The sequence below is a fragment of the Saccostrea echinata genome, unplaced genomic scaffold (genome assembly GCF_033153115.1).
Source record: "Saccostrea echinata isolate AGI-Se365-2 ecotype Australia unplaced genomic scaffold, CSIRO_AGI_Sech_v1 ptg000064l, whole genome shotgun sequence".
NCBI classification, from domain to species: Eukaryota; Metazoa; Mollusca; class Bivalvia; order Ostreida; family Ostreidae; genus Saccostrea; species Saccostrea echinata.
Genome location: NW_026889813.1, coordinates 6,605,004 through 6,621,729, shown reverse-complemented (window position 1 = coordinate 6,621,729; position 16,726 = coordinate 6,605,004). Strand labels below are relative to the sequence as shown.

General features: G+C 33.2%; 1 protein-coding gene across 1 annotated transcript in view; it reads right to left on the bottom strand.

The window, feature by feature from the left end:
- Positions 1-16,726, bottom strand: part of LOC133175991 (transient receptor potential cation channel subfamily M member-like 2) — a 104,301-nt gene extending 87,575 nt beyond the window's left edge. Inside the window, exons 1-4 of the mRNA XM_061311169.1 lie at positions 16,667-16,726; positions 14,224-14,428; positions 12,759-12,850; positions 1,105-1,288 (exon numbers count right to left, since the gene is read on the bottom strand). Coding sequence (XP_061167153.1) covers positions 1,105-1,288; positions 12,759-12,850; positions 14,224-14,373 — 426 coding nt within the window. The 5' untranslated portion in view covers positions 14,374-14,428; positions 16,667-16,726. The remainder of the gene's footprint in view (positions 1-1,104; positions 1,289-12,758; positions 12,851-14,223; positions 14,429-16,666) is intronic.

Below are 16,726 nucleotides of genomic sequence, written 5' to 3'. Positions count from 1 at the left end.
TGAAGAAAGTGACATTACTTAGTATCGCGATTACTATCAATCTTTTGCAATAAAGTCAAGACAGCTCTAAAAATGTAATTTTCGGGGCATAACATATTGTTTGTATGCTAGTGAAGTGACAGTGAAACAATGATTATGCTGAAAGTACAATGTATTGCCAATGGTTGCACTTCAGAAGTAAGTCATCTTATTCAGAATGTTTAGACTTCTGAATCTTGACGCAAAAGTAATGTTTATCAAAAAGAAACGGTTAAATTTAATTATTATTAGAAGAGTTTTAATTATTATAAAAATATTACATGTTACTAAGGGTAACGTGAAATTGATATCCCGCAAAAACCATTGCTGACTGAGGCAAAGCCAAGGTCAGCAATGGTATTCAAGGGATAACAATTTCACATTACCCTAAATAAACATGTACCTGGTAATATTTTTTTTGTTACACTGAATGTATTTAGAGTGCATTTACTTGACATATAAGAAAAAGCCACAGTGAACTGTATGTGCAGACATTCTAACAATTAACAATTTTTACACTGTTACCTGCCGTCATGCAATGCAAGGTACAAAAGGTACAAAAAAGTTACCCAGAGGGCGTGGTTTATGCTCATGGTAGGGCAACAGTACTTTTTTACAAAATTGAATGTTGATTTTCAAATCAATCAAATTTGACTATTTAACATGAAAGTATAACAAAAGAATATCTACAGAAATGTAACACAAATACAACTAGCACCTCCTAAATTTTATCAGCATGGTGCACCAAACATTTAGCAAAATAATATTTCACCAGGACTTCTTTCGCACTTGTCCTTTAAAATTCTAGAGTGAACGAGCTCCCACTGTATTCAACAGCACATTGCCCCCAGCTTATTGATGTTTCCTACCTCCGGGAAATAGTTTTGTTAAGTTAAGTAATCATGATATAAAGTAAACATATGTAAATAATGATATATATATATATAATATTTCAAAGAAACTTGAGACTGCATGCATGTACATAAATAACCAGTTTATAACAATTAGTCCTAAAACAAAATCTTGTTAATCAATTAGAAGTATAGTCATGTCTCTTCAAATGAATATTATTTCCATTTTACTTACATTTCTCTCATTTTCTCCAAAACCAAGGAACTCAACAGTGCCAAAGGCATTGGTTCTGACTGCCCTGGTGTTGGTCTCTACCCTCCATTCCTCGAGTCCCGAGGACCCTGGGGAGGACAGTAAGGACATGTGGGCAGACCTGAGGTAGCCACATTTACATATAGCCTCATTCTCTGTCCCAGCACTACAATAAAGAAAATACAGTGTCATAGATACTAATTTAAGTGCCAACCATAACAGGAACAATCACAGATGCTTCCCAAGGGCTTATTCTTCTTCTTTAATTCCCATCACAGCTAGTTTACTTCAGGCACTTCAAGCTGAGTTTTGCAACTGTTGCAGCTAGGTGTTCAGTAACATTGATTGGCATTTTGTATCTTTGTACACAAGAAATCCACTACCTAGTTACAGTCACTGAAACGTTCTACTTTCCCATTTTTCCGTTCGCTCACCGTTCGCTCACCGTTTGTTCAGCGTGCATTCACCGTTCGTTCACCGTTCGCTCTCCGTTCACAGATTTGCGTTCACCATTCACCGTGCGCTCGCGTTCACCGTTCACAAAGCGTTCAGCGTTCGCTCTTCGTTCTGTTCACTTTGCGTTCACCTTGCGTTCAGCGTTCACCTATCATTCAGTTTTCATTGTCATTCGGAACTCCGAAGTGAAAGGACTTATCTTTTTGTAGGTTAGGAGTTACAGGTTTTTTTAATTTGATAACTTACATATCGTGTTTGAAGAATAATTATTTCATGGGGGAAAATATCTACGATATATATTTTTATTATTCTAACTTAGCTGTTAGGTTATTTATTAAATTACTCTGAAAAATAAATGTTGTTATAAGCACATTCTGTACCTATGTAGAACGATGCTGAAATATTAAATTTAACTAAGGTCAATGTGCAAATACTTCAAGCACTGCAACATTTTGTTGTTTTGTTAAAGACGACAAATCGTTAATGGAGATATAATTATCCAAGTCAAATAATTACGCAGCAAAATTACGAAAATATTTATTTATAACACTTTTTTTTTCAATTACTACAGAAAATATGATAGAACTAGTTCTGAGAGTTATACATAGTACTGCGGATATCGTATTAATTTATTATCTTTGCAGCAAATTAAATTGATGGTGTGGTTAAAGGAAATATTTATTTAAAATGTAATGCACTACTGAATTTTCTCTACTATAATATGTAAAGTCTATAGTTATAGAGAAAAAAAATCTTTCTTCACCGTAACTTTATATGTTTGTCATTCGATATGATTAATACCTCCCCCCCTTTTCCCCCTAAATCGGTTACTTAGTCAGTATTGTATTTCCAGAATATTTTAATTTACATTTTTAAAAAAAGTTAAGGTCTTTTTTAGAACAGGAATTTCAGTCTCAAAACAAACAGGCATCTAAAAAAGTCACAAAACAATAGTAGTTCAAAATACACTTGTGTCGGCGGTGGTATTTGGAAATGGCAGAGAGTATGTTTCAAATTCAAGTGTTAATGCCCTATGTATTTTATTCAATTACTATTTAAATGTTGGAATCAAATCTAGAACTGATAAAAATAAATGTTATAACTTGTTGGAAATACTCGCACTTCGTCTTCGATGTGACGAAACTTTCACACCTGCACAGTGTCGAATGATTTTGATTGACAGGACAAGCATGTGGACTTCGTGTGAACTTGAAGCAGGAAAATAAAAACGAGTATGACTGTCAAACAAATGGATTTGATTTGTTGATAAAAAAAAAGTTACTTTCACTGTCTGATATACTTAGAAAAAAATTTCAGGGTTTTTGTTTAATATAGATACAAACATGTAGTGAAGCCTGAAATGGGAGGGGGGGGGGCTGGCTAAAACGGAATATTTCTCTCTCTCTTACTTTCTCTCTCTCTCTCTCTCTCTCTCTCTCTCTCTCTCATTTGTCTGTTTAATAAAAATTATAACAGCATATTACTTGAATATCAAGTTCTGAAAATTGAATTTATAACAAATAAAATGAATATGTATCTTTGTATTATCTTGTCCGAGTATAATCACGGCCATCTACAGATAAATGTAGAAGTCTGCTCAGTAAACATGGCCGTAGGAACCGAGGGGGGGGGGGGGCGTGCCCCCCTCCCCAATAATTTTGCCGATATATAGATTATTATAGTAAACATAGATACTATACGCTTGTGCCCCCGCAATAAAAAGTCTGATGATCTTTTTTTTTTTTTTTTGCTTGTCAGGAAATTTTTGGTAGTGCCCCCTTCAACTATCAACTGAAAATGTATGGCTGTGCCGTCCCCCCCCCCCCCCCCCCCCCAAACCGAATTTGCTTCCTATGGGCCTGATAAATTATCATGTAAAATAGAAATGACACATAATATATTATTGTATTAAAAATTTAAAATACGAGCGTATAAATGCAAAACGTCCACTGACCTATGTAATTTTTTTTTTTTTCATTTCTTTACACGAAATCGCCTTAACACGGAGATATATGAATGGATGTTACAACCACTTTAATTCATTCTATAAGTCAGAAGTTTTCTCTGATTTGTTATCAAATAAGAACAAACATTTTTATTTTCCAACTAAAAAATATCTCTTATACTTCAGCGTTCGGCAACAATTGCAATGTTTTAATGTGATAAAAATCGTGTGATTAAAAACTTAATATGTATGCATCGTCTTTCTCAGGACAATTTTGGAGAATTTATATTATTGACTTATTTATTCATTCATTTATTGGTTTACTTATTTATTATTGATTTATTTTTTTTATTTTTTGGCACTTGACATAAAACAATAAAATAGTTTCAATGCAAGGAAAAGATCAGAGGCATTCCGAATATATCGTTCATCTTGCGTTCACCGTTCGTTCACCGCTCACTTTGCGTTCGCGTTTGCGCTCCGTTCGCGTTCTGCGTTCGCTCACCGTTCAGCGTTCACACATCGTTCACCAAGTTGCGTTCAGCGTTCACACATCGTTCACTCACCGTTCGCTCTGCGTTCGTTCAGCGTTCGTTCACCGTTCGTTCAGCGTTCGCTCACCGTTCAAGTGGGAAAGTAGAACGTTTCAGGGACTGTACATGTACTATATTTACACAAAAAAAAGGTAGAAAGGTATTATTTTGCAAATTTTATGGAATTTTAGCATTACCCTGTCATAATTTAGTGTACAAATTTATGCCATTACAAAAGTACATTTTCATTGATATCAAACAATAGGACATGTATCCTAATTGCACACATTGTTCACCAAAGCAAACAACTTCAGATACTTAGCAGATAAAATTCTCAAACTGAGTCTTAATCACTGCTTATATACAGGGAAATGTTTGCCCCCATTTTATTTTGACCCCTTTCATCCTTGTCATAAGTGGATAAATTTAAAACAGAGAAATACTCATCAGAAAAGGAGTTGTCTATCTTTTAACACAACTTTGAAACAGGGTTAAATCGTTTGCAAGTGTGATACATGTACATGTACAAGTACACTTTCAGTATTTCATAACTTTGTTCTACTTTATGACAAAAATTGATACTTAATTGCTGTAAGCAGTTCATTCAAAGAGTGTTTGTCATAAAATATGATACTAAGTGCATGGATATAATCAGAATCAATAATAGTTGTTATGCTCTATATCTGAAAGAATAATTGCATACTGATTTTTTCATTCTTGTGTAAAAGATAAAAATCTATGTAAACAAGGTATATATATATACATTATGCTTTTCATTGTTTAATGACACTGCAGAAACTAAAAATACAAAAGCATATATTATCATTCAATATTTGTCCACTGAAAAATATTTTATGATGGACTATTATACTGCTTTAATTTTTGAAACAAAATTTTATGCTGTAACAATTAACATTCATTTCAGTCTGCTGAAAACCTTAACATTAGGCCCTAATATGGCCAAGAAAAGAATTATTTTCATTGCATGATTACACAGATCTACAATGCATCACAAAGTAAACATTTTATAAAAGACAAAGCAGTCTGCAAAATCACTTGGCATATCACCTTAAATTGCTCATGTGGAGCAACAAGATATAAATAATTATACAATAAGCAGCAAATCTAACTGCAAAGCAATAAAAGCAATCTATAATTTTAAATGCCAAAGATTGGGAAATTTTTGACACATATAAGTTTATCTGAATATAATGCATAGGTCTAAATATCGATAAGAGAGGTTTCAAGTTATATAGTGCAAACAAATAATATCATCACCATCATATTATTATTCCACAATTTTCTTTGTTAAATGTGCATGCTGCAAGCTTATAATGATTAATATTTACATTTTCAAATGTGTCCGAGATAAAACTACAAATAAGGTAATAGCTTCATGTCCTCATAAAGCGCTAATTGCTCAGCACATGACAAAACTCCATGCTTTCTTGCTGTGTGTTGATTAGTAATACACTGGGTGGGGCCTGCAGAGATTTTTCATTATTGGATAAAAATATTTTTCTTATTGAATCAAGGATCATGTGAAAATGTAAATATAAGGAAAAATTGTCTGGTTTGGGGTTTTTATGATAATGATCAATCCATGTCTGTCAAAAGCTCTACAGAGCTTATGTTATTTGTTTGAAGATCCGACTTTAAATAAAATTTTCTGATTCTGAATCAGTTTGCACAAGTAATAATTTAATGCATAAATGCCTTCAGCTTTTATGCAAATTGCAAACTGATTGATCAAATCATAAAACCAAACAACTAGACAGTTACTCCTTAAATGCATCATCATGAGGATGATCCTATAAAGGTCATGAATATATTGAACTCCTGTGCAAAGGGTAGAAAAAAGATTGAACAGCAAATGTAAAGTGTACTTGTAAAGCCAATCTTAACAAGAAACTGCGAGCAAGAGATGGTATGCCCGGATTGCTAAGCTTATTCATAATTTAAATGATAAAAAAATCTTATGATTATTGTGTGCAGTGATATATTACCTACATACTAATGATAAACTAATTATGTGTCCTGCATATCACATATCAATTTAGTATTAAAGATCAAGGTCAGTCAACTCAAAACACATTAAATCATATTTGCATCACTTAAATACTGACTTGCAAGTCAAGGGTCAACGTCTACTCTAGGTGAAAACAGAGGTAATCAAAGATAAAGAAGCTCACATGATGAATGTTATCTATGAGCAAGGCAAAGTCTCACATCAAATGAATGCTCTGTTAGTGTGCATACCAAGTTGCAACATCACAGCAAGTTTGGTCTGGGTAGGATTAGTGAATGTAGTTCTTAGGAAGAGACCTGCTCCAAAAACTTTATTTCAATTACTTGGAAAATGTAGGTCAGATCATCCATGTACATCAAATGCTGCATCCAAAGCATGTCTGGTAGTGTGCATCCTCAAATACTTAATTCATGCATTGTTTGGTCCAAGTAGACTTTACAGTTACTCCGGAATAAACCTGTTCAAAAAACTTAGACCTATCGCTCATCTGGAAATGTATAGGTAAGATGCAGCCTTAGTAGTGAGCATCCCTACATGCACCATCCATGCAAATTCAGGCACCATAGTGCTAATAGTAACTTACATGTAGGAATGGACCTGCTTTAAAAACTAAACCTGTTACTCATGCAGAAAATGTACGTCACATGCAGCATAAAAAGCAAGTCTTGTTGTGTGCATCACTAGATGCACCATCCATGCAAGACCAAGTTGGGAAAGTTGCAAATAACATTTAATAACTGTAAAGATACACACTACCAGACTTTCTTCGGATGCTGGATCTGACCTACATTTTTTGAATGACAAGGTTAAAGTATTTGAAGCAGGTCCATTCCTTAGTAATTAAAAGTCCTTTGGTATCAAAACTTCCATGGATGATTCATCTAGGAATGCATATTACCAGACATGCTTTTGGTGTTGAATCTGGCCTACATTTTCCAGATGAGTGACCAAGGATTTGACCTACATTTTTCAGATGATTGACCAGGTTAAATTTTTTGGAGCATGTGTGTGAGTGTGTATCCCTAAATGCATCATCCATGCAAGTTTGGTCCAAGTTGGGATTATAGTTACTTAGAATTGAACTTGCTCCTACAACTTTATTCATATAGCAATGCATGCTGACACCAATGGCAGCTGTATAGCATAAGCATATTGCAACTTCCACAAGGTGAACTAAAAAGTACTTTAAAGTTCACCTGGATAAATTAAATTGAATCTACTGAAGATGAGTAATTTTCCCTGCAACACGTCTCTGGTGACAAGTAAAATTTTCCACTGATATTGTCTTTGAGTAGACACACCGTTATGCATTGGTGATAGTATCCAGTAAACGCTTGATAAAGAGAAAACTGACAAAGTCCGAGTCATACTGGGTCCAGCAGTGCACTTATATCATTAATCTTGACTTCATGATCTTTGTGAGAGAGGCCTCAAAATTTGCATGTATATCTCTATTTATGTAGTGAATAATTATAAAGTTTGCAAGTTAAAAATAACATAATCAATGCTTTAGTGCCAGTCAAATGTGTGCTTGTAATAAAATAAGCTTTTTGACAGAATGACCTTAAAATCAAAAACATTGGTCACATTATTTTGAAAATCTGATTATACATCCTGAAATACAATTACTCCCATCAACTATGCAAGTCTTAGTCATTAACCAAATCAACAGTCTCAACCATTGGCCTTGATCTTTAATGGAGACACCAAAATCAATAGATGTCGATCTTCATCAAAACATTATCTACCTAGGGAGTAAATAAGAAGATTCACTATAAAAAATATCCAATCCAAGCTTATCACATTGGTCATATTAATTATCTTGCCTTTTGACCCTGACCTTTCACCATGTGACCCTAAAATGTGATTACTATTGGGCACCTGCATATATACAAACTTACATGAGATTTTTTTATGGCGAGGTATATTTCTTTGGTTCAACATGAAGTAAAGAAAGGGTACATGAGTGAAAGCATCAAGCAACAAAATTATAGGACTTTGATGTACTTTTACCATTGGACAGCTGGTCATGGAAAACTTTTTCTTAGCCTACAAGGACAAGGTATCTTACAAGATGCAATCAAGTGACAGACAGTATTCTTCAATCATAAGGAGTTGGACATCATAAATCTAAAAACCTTGTTTGCTTAGCAATCCGGCAAAAAGTAAATCTTGACAGTGTTCAAGACTTACCCTAGGAGACCCTTGCCTGGAACTCTGACGGGAGGCAATGAAACACTACCAATCAAAACACAGTAAAATGAAGCCAAATAACCAATCAAAACACAGTAAAATACTGCCAAGTAACCAATCAAAACACAGTAAAATAATGCCAAATAACACAAAAACATAAAATATGATCTTATATTTATATAGACAGGACAAGAAAGATATTTGATACATGTATTTGCTTCTATGATCAAATGAAATTATGAAATAAAACAAGAGGCCCAGGGGCCACATCGCTCACCTGAGCACTGTTGCCAGGAAAAAAGGAAAAATCAGTTTAGTATTGAAAAGCTTAAATGCATAAATGGTCCCAACCTACCCCTAAAAGGGAGTGGGGGGGGGATATGACTTGAACAAAATTAAATCTACACTGCTTACATAATTTTTTGACTAACTGTGACTTTCTTCTCTACAAGTTTGAACTTTCACTGTGGCCCCACCCTACCTCTGGAGGTCATGATTTGAACAAATTTGAATCTACACTATCTGAGGATGCTTCCATATAAATATTACAAACTGTGGCTTTGCTGTTCTTGAGATTTTTAAAGGTTTTTCTTATATATTCCTATATAAAACTTTGAACGTTCATTGTGGCCCCACCCTACCCCCGGGGGTCATGATTTGAACAAACTTGAATCTACACTACCTGAAGATGCTTTCAAAAAAATATATCCAATCAAAGCTTTGCTGTTCTTGAGAAGAAGATTTTTGAAGATTTTTCCTATATCCTCCTATGTTAAACTTTAATTGTCGTCCATTGTGGCCCCATCCTACCCCCTGATAGTCATGATTTCAACAAACTTGAACCCACACCACCTGAGGATGCTTCCAAATAAATATTACCAATCATTGCTTTGCTATTCTTGAGAAGAAGATTTTTGAAGATTTTTCCTATATATTCCTATGTAAAACTTTGATCGTCCATTGAGGCCCCACCCTACCCCCGGGGGTCATGATTTGAACAAACTTGAATCTACACCACATGAGGATGCTTCCATATAAATATGACCAATCATAGCTTTGCTGTTCTTGAGAAGAAGATTTTTGAAGATTTTTCCTATATCCTCCTCTGTAAAACTTTGATCGTCCATTGTGGCCCCACCCTACCCCCCGGGGTCATGATTTGAACAAACTTGAATCTACACTACCTGACAATAATTCCATATGAGTTTCATCTTTCCTGGCCCATGGGTTCTTAAGAAGAAGATTTTTCAATAATGCCATTAATTTTTTGCTATTTCGTAATTATTTCCCCTTTGAGGAGGGAGTGGCCCTTCATTTGAACAAATTTGAATCCCCTTTACCCAAGGATACTTTGTGCCAAGTTTGATTGAAATTGTCCCAGTGGTTCTGGAGAAGAAGATGAAAATGTGAAAAGTTTACGACAACGACGACGACGCCAACGACGACAATGACGACGACAGACAACGGACAAATTTTGATCAGAAAAGCTCACTTGAGCCTTTGGCTCAGGTGAGCTAAAAAAAGATATTGAGCCATATAAAGAGAAAAATTTCAGGAAATGCTAACATAATTACTAATTTTTGTTTTTAAAAAAAGGAATAATGTTTTAGGTTTTTTTCACAGGCAACATTGATCAACTTTCATTTTACCATGCAAGTAACATGAGTAAGACATTTATTGATAAGCATTTTTTAAAAAACATAAACTGTTCGGATTCTGTGAGAGTAATCAATCAATACACAATCAAAAAAGTGTAACAGAACACTTGAAAGAAGAAGCCATAAACCAAATAATGAATTGATCATTTAATGGAAGATTATGACGTCCATGCAAAAAATAAATTATCTATAAAGCAACTTTGAACCTGTTTGATATGTTTATAGTTGCATGTGTAATACATCTGCAGTATAAAACACGTAATTTACCACAATATAAAACAGAATTAAGACAATGAAACATATATTTTAGGACATTTGCTATTAATGCACATATCTAGATAAATCAGAGAATACATTGAAACATGTTTCTATATAAACATTACAAGTACCATACAGAGCCTGTATGTTGATCTATTTATACTGTATTTAACAAATTCCAACTGCAGATAATTGACACACATTGAGTTTTAAAGCAAATGTATTGATTTTACAATTATATTGAATACTCCACTAAAATATTAAACCTTGTTACCAAGTTCTCAAATTTCATTCGTTAACTCATCTCTTCATAAATCATCAATACAAACAACTAGACTAGCACAATTATGCCTGTAAATTAACCATGTTCAATTCACAACCTATTGAATATTTTATTATCTAAACAGAAAAAAGAGAGCCTAGATCTTGTGAACAAATCTAGTGGGGGAGTAGATCATTACAATACATTTTTGTATAGCCTGGTTTGTTTGGCCTGGTTTTCTTCCCCTGATGTCAATACAAAAGATGTATACATACTAAATACAATGATGCACACTGAAGTGGTAAAATTTTTGCTTGAATGAAACATTTTAAGCTTTAATTTCTTATTCTTATTGTTGTTTTTGCATAATGACATGCCCAGAAAGGAGAAAAGGATTTATTGTAGGGTCTAGTGGGCAGAGAGACGCCAGTATGCACAGAGAGGGAGAAAGTCTTTGATTCTCATAAATTTTTCTCACATGCTTCATTTGAATACCTGAAGAAGAGGTATTCTATAAATACAAGAGATTCAATCAGATACTATCAGATTGGCAGCTACATAAACACTGGGTAGACGAGACATGTGTTGGATCTACACACTGTTGTGATAACTTCAATAGACATGACAAATGCATACATGTAATCATGCACATAATCAATGCAATACTTGAGTTTTACAGAAGTAGGGAGTCTCTAGCTCTCTGGCCAAAAATACTGTATGCCGTTTTAATTCCACGCTGTTAAAATTTCACGATTTCTCAAAGAGTACCAATCGCGATAGTTTTTAATTTCTCGCTGCAAGAAATTAATTTAAATTTCATATAAGCATTTACACGTTTTTTTAAAAACTAATGATAGCATTCACGATGGGTTTAATTTCGCGGAAAAATGATGGATCACGAACATAGCAAAATTAAAACCATAGTGATTATTTGCAAATCTACAGTATATGAAATCTCCATTTCAGGAAAACTTGTGTTGCTAGTCTCAGAGAGTGGGGTGTCTTACATCATTGTGCCAGCACAATGAATATTGCTTTCTCAATTCTAAAGAAAAAGGTATGTCATTATGTAACAAATGACATTCGATAACAAGACCCAAACATTCCATTAAAACGAAAAATTTTACCACTTCAGTGCACATCATTGTATATGAACACAATTCTGTATAGAACTACAATGTCTAATTCTTAGAATATGAAAACCTTGTTCCATTTCAAACTTCCTTTTCTCACAAAACAGTCTATGATGACATGTTCAATCACAACTTATTATGCATATTTTTATATTCACAAATGAGCCTTAAATTACCATGTATTTGCAAATATTGGATAAATGCACAGTGGAAATACATGTACGTATATATAGTTATATTCACAGCACTCTTAATCCTCTCAGATCAAAACAAATATTACATCGGACAAATCCAAAGCTTTTTTTTTCCCCCAGAGATGCATTTATAATAAATTCATGATTTGGGAGGTAGATTTTTTTTAGGAATAAATGCATTGAAGGACAACGGACCTAATTCGAAATTTCGCGCCACTGCGCAGAAAACTGCACATATGCCTTGAATCAAATTGACTTGATTATGTATTGCAAAAGATAAAAAAAATTATACAGTCATTTTTAATTCTTTTAAAGATATTCAAACATTTCCTCTCAATTCAAAAATATTGTAAATATTTCAATTTATATTCATTTGTTGATTTTATGAATTAATGATTTATTTGGCCAAAGTATTTTCATTGAAAATTTCCCCAAAAATGTGCCCTACACCTGAGTTTGACATGCCCCCCTAAAAAATCTAAGCAGATGACCCATTTATTTTGTGGCATAATTTTCTGGTACATTTCTTGTTAACATTGTCCTTAAATATGAATAAAAATTCTATTGCAGAATTTTTTCAATGATCACTCTTATACCCTACACTGGCAATTTCCCATTACTTTCTATGGTAATTATCGATTCCCATCGCCAACTTTTGAAACACTCCCCATTAAAAATCTACATCGATGACCACATGATTTTTTTTTATTGATTTTAACTCACCAAAAGTCACTTTACCTCATATTAAAATTTGAATAAAAAATCTATTGCAGAAATGAATTAGGTCCATCGTCATTAAAGAGAGCCCTGGGCTACTAACTGTTATAAATAACTGGGGGAAAAAAGACAGTAGATCTATAATTAATGCTATGTTCACTTTTGTAACTTGAACAAAAAGTGATTTTGTTTTCTTTTGTTAGTAGCATGTACATTCTCAGAACTTGCTCAAAGGACACAATCACTGGCTATAATTACCTGTTGACCTCCACTGGTTTCTCTACAAACTTTTTACAGACCCTCATTTTGATGTTGTCACGAATCCATCTTTGTTCAAAGGTCATATTCACCTGCAAAAACACAGAGAAATTTATGACTATGATTCATGTATTTTTATTTAATTAAAGAAAATGTGCTTTAGGAGTAATGTACTGGTATTTTTGAAGTTAAGTCATATATATATATATATATATATATATATATATATATATATATATATATATATATATATATATATATATATATATATATATATATATATATATCATATAATCCCCTAGTATATCAAAGATTGTATAAGGTTTACATCACAATTATATTTGGTTTGACCAATGATTATTATACTGCAAAAGTGGTTGCGTCAATGTTGACACAATAAAAATTTCTAGATCTAGTAGTTTATAAAAAATGTAATAAGGAAAAAAGTGAGTTTTTGGATTTATGACATTATATAAATATATATATACATATAGTTTTGCCATTTATTATGCAAATGAACATATGTCCTCTGATGTACTTATATATATATATATATACACCATTACAAAATCAGTGAACTATAGACAGTTTCTACAACCTTTAATTACATTATTCAGATTTATTATCTAGTATCTACATCTTGCAAATGCAATGGATTAATGAATTGCAGTTAATTTGACTGTATGCTACATGTACCTAAATAATTAAACTCTATGTAATTATATCTCCTGACAGGCTCCAGTCATGTGCATTTTTAATGAGACAATGTATACAGACATGCATCAGTATTTATGCAGGTATATAGAATTGATGCTGAAGTGTGACTGGTATTGATAATCGTTTTGATCCCATTGGATTTATGGTTTGTTTTGTTCTTTTGCTCTATTAATCCATTATCTATGAAAACTGTTATACTATCTCTGCTACTCCACCCATTTGTAATTGAAGGTCATACTGTATATTACAGGAAATGTCATTATACTTGGTTCTGCATATATATACATTAGGGATGGCAATCAAATACAAAATTGCCAATCGGTTAACCGCAAGACGTTCCGACCGATTAGTCGGTTAATCGTATCAAAAATTCTCGACATAGCTACACTATAAAGTGTAAACTGTAAGACTATAAAGATGTTCATGTACATGTAGTAACATTGTGCTTATATTTATATATAATCAGAATACTACATATATTGTATTTCAATTTTAAACTGAAATTGCATATGCTTTAAAAAAATTTCAGAAAAGATGTCAAGAAAGTTCATTCTGCATTGTCGCCATAATCAAAATTAAGTCTGAATTATCGCTTAACTTACGATGTTTGTTTGAGAATATAATTTGATAGGTAACTGCAAAGGATAGAGGAGGTAAGGTACACCTTATAATCAGTTTATAAAAGCTTATATGAATTAAATTATCCCAGGACAAAGAAGTTTAATTCACTGTAAAGTTTCTACCTTACCTCAGGGGCAGCCCCAACATTTTGGGCATCAACTGCCTCTTCATTGAAATGGAGACTGACCAAACTCTTGTTGCGTTTAGGGGTCCCCATCTCGTATGATATGGTGTCGGAGGGGTCAGCTGGACTGACCCTCGTTACTTTCTTCTCCATTCAGTTAGGCCATCCTTCCTGTCTTACATGTTGATCAACAGCGTATTGTGTAATTCTAAAAAAGATTTTAAACATTAGAATTTTCAAAATAAAAAAATGTTCCATTAAATTATCTCAACCGATAGCTTTAGTCAGTGAACCCAGGTAATGAAATACATGATCATATTTTTTTCTAATTTATTTGGTATATATATATATATATATGTATCTATATCTATATATATATATATATATGTATATATATATATATATATATATATATTTACATGTACATTGCAGTAAACTTAGTTTACTATATGTTATATGCTGTGTTTGTAACTGAAACTCACTGATTTTAATATTTTTTTTATTTACCAGTATATATATTTTTTTTCATTTTAACATATATAAACTTTATAATTAAACACAACTGGGGAGTAATACAGGTTGACCACACCATTTTGTAAAACAAATTTCAACCTTTTTTAACACTTTTTATTACATTTATTTATTATTTTTTTTTTGATTAATGTTGTAAAATATACCAGAGAAATTGTAAACTTTACTAGCATGTACTTGTTGCCTTCACAAAAGATAAACACTGTATTGTATTAAGGTGGCTTTTTATTACTGGGTTATTAAATGATATATCATTGATACAGATTCCTTTGATATGATGCTGATACAACTGCTGAATCAATATGAAATACACATCATTACAAATTCAAACTATGGCTGATTGAAGAAATAGGGTCATACAAATTAAATCATCTCTCTATAGATATATACTATAAAGTGTAAATAGTTAACCTTTCCAAGCATGACTATCAGCTAAAGGTTCTTCTCAGAAAATAGTGAAATCATACTCCAATCCCCATCCCACCCCTGAACGTACACTACAGGTCTGTACTATGGCCCAATCCTATTCCTATAGCTCCAGAATCTATTACATGACCAAACTTGATTCTACAGTACATAAAAATGCATATATATAAGCATAATAAAAAGACTACATTGATTTGAACTTTGTTATAGATATCTCAAATACCAAGGATATGTTGAGTTGGAAATCCCAACCACTTTATTTTTATGTATAATGTACCTTAATCCTCTTACAGTCCTACCCTAGCCCTAGATGCCATGCTTGCATTGCCGATTCAGTGACATTTGAAGCTATACACTAATGGAATGAAATGTATGGAGATAACGAACAGTATTCAAACTCAAAAGTCCATTAATCAATACAAATTTTGGAGCAGAGCAAACACGGACCTCTAAAACATCAGAGGCAGGATCAGGTGCCATGAAGGAGTGAGCATCCCCTGCCGACCGGTCATACCCGCCGTGTGCTCCTTGTCATGATCGGGAAATAACAGAAAAATCTGTTGACATTTCAGTGCGTAAATAATGGCCTAAAAATTAGTATGAAAAACGTCAGTCAGCATTTGACTTAATGATAAATTGTATTTTCTGACAAGACCATAGAACTTACGAAATGACGACTTTACACAAAACTGCTGATATTCTTGTTTCATCAACTTGTTTGTCAATAACTTACCTCATTTTTGAAATTGCTCATACGTAGAGCATGCTCATACATATCGAATCAACCAAGAGATATAAACCCCGTATGCAGATGATGAAGGTATATTGTATTTTGTATTCATATGAAGCAGACTTTGTTCAAAATCATAATATGTGAAAGGAAGAAAACACTTGCTATGGCTTTCAACTCGACATTTAGATATATCAACGACGTATTGTCAATTAACAAAAGTTGTTTCCATTCTTATGTCGATACGATATATCCCGGTGAGTACTGATAACAGACCTCATTCTTTGTTCAGACAAGCTCAGTTGAGCATTTTGGATCGTGGGCCAGGGATAAAAATATCTTGACATATAAAAATGTATAAGCCTATTACATTAAATAGACTAGAGAGTACCACTTTCAGCCATTACCTGATTATACATACACTCATTCACTGTACAGCTGTACAGTTGTGCGGTAGGCCTACCGTAATAAATTATAATTCAGTTAATTGATTATCATTGGAACATAAGATGCAGCATGATTCCTGTAATCAACAAATATACAGTGAATAAAAATATGTCATGATGCACATAACAGTACGATAATTTGATATTTGTAAGGCACCATTGGCATATTGCAGGACTAATCTTACGTACCGTCGTACGCCGTACTGGCCATAGTGATAAAACCAAAATTCGTTATATAAACCTACCATTCAACAGTTTAACTTCCTCAAAACCTACTGCATCCCAATCGACTGATGCAAAGGTACATACTTACCAGCATTCTAAATTTATACTCCCGTCAATCATTTCATGTATACATATCCAATTTATTGAA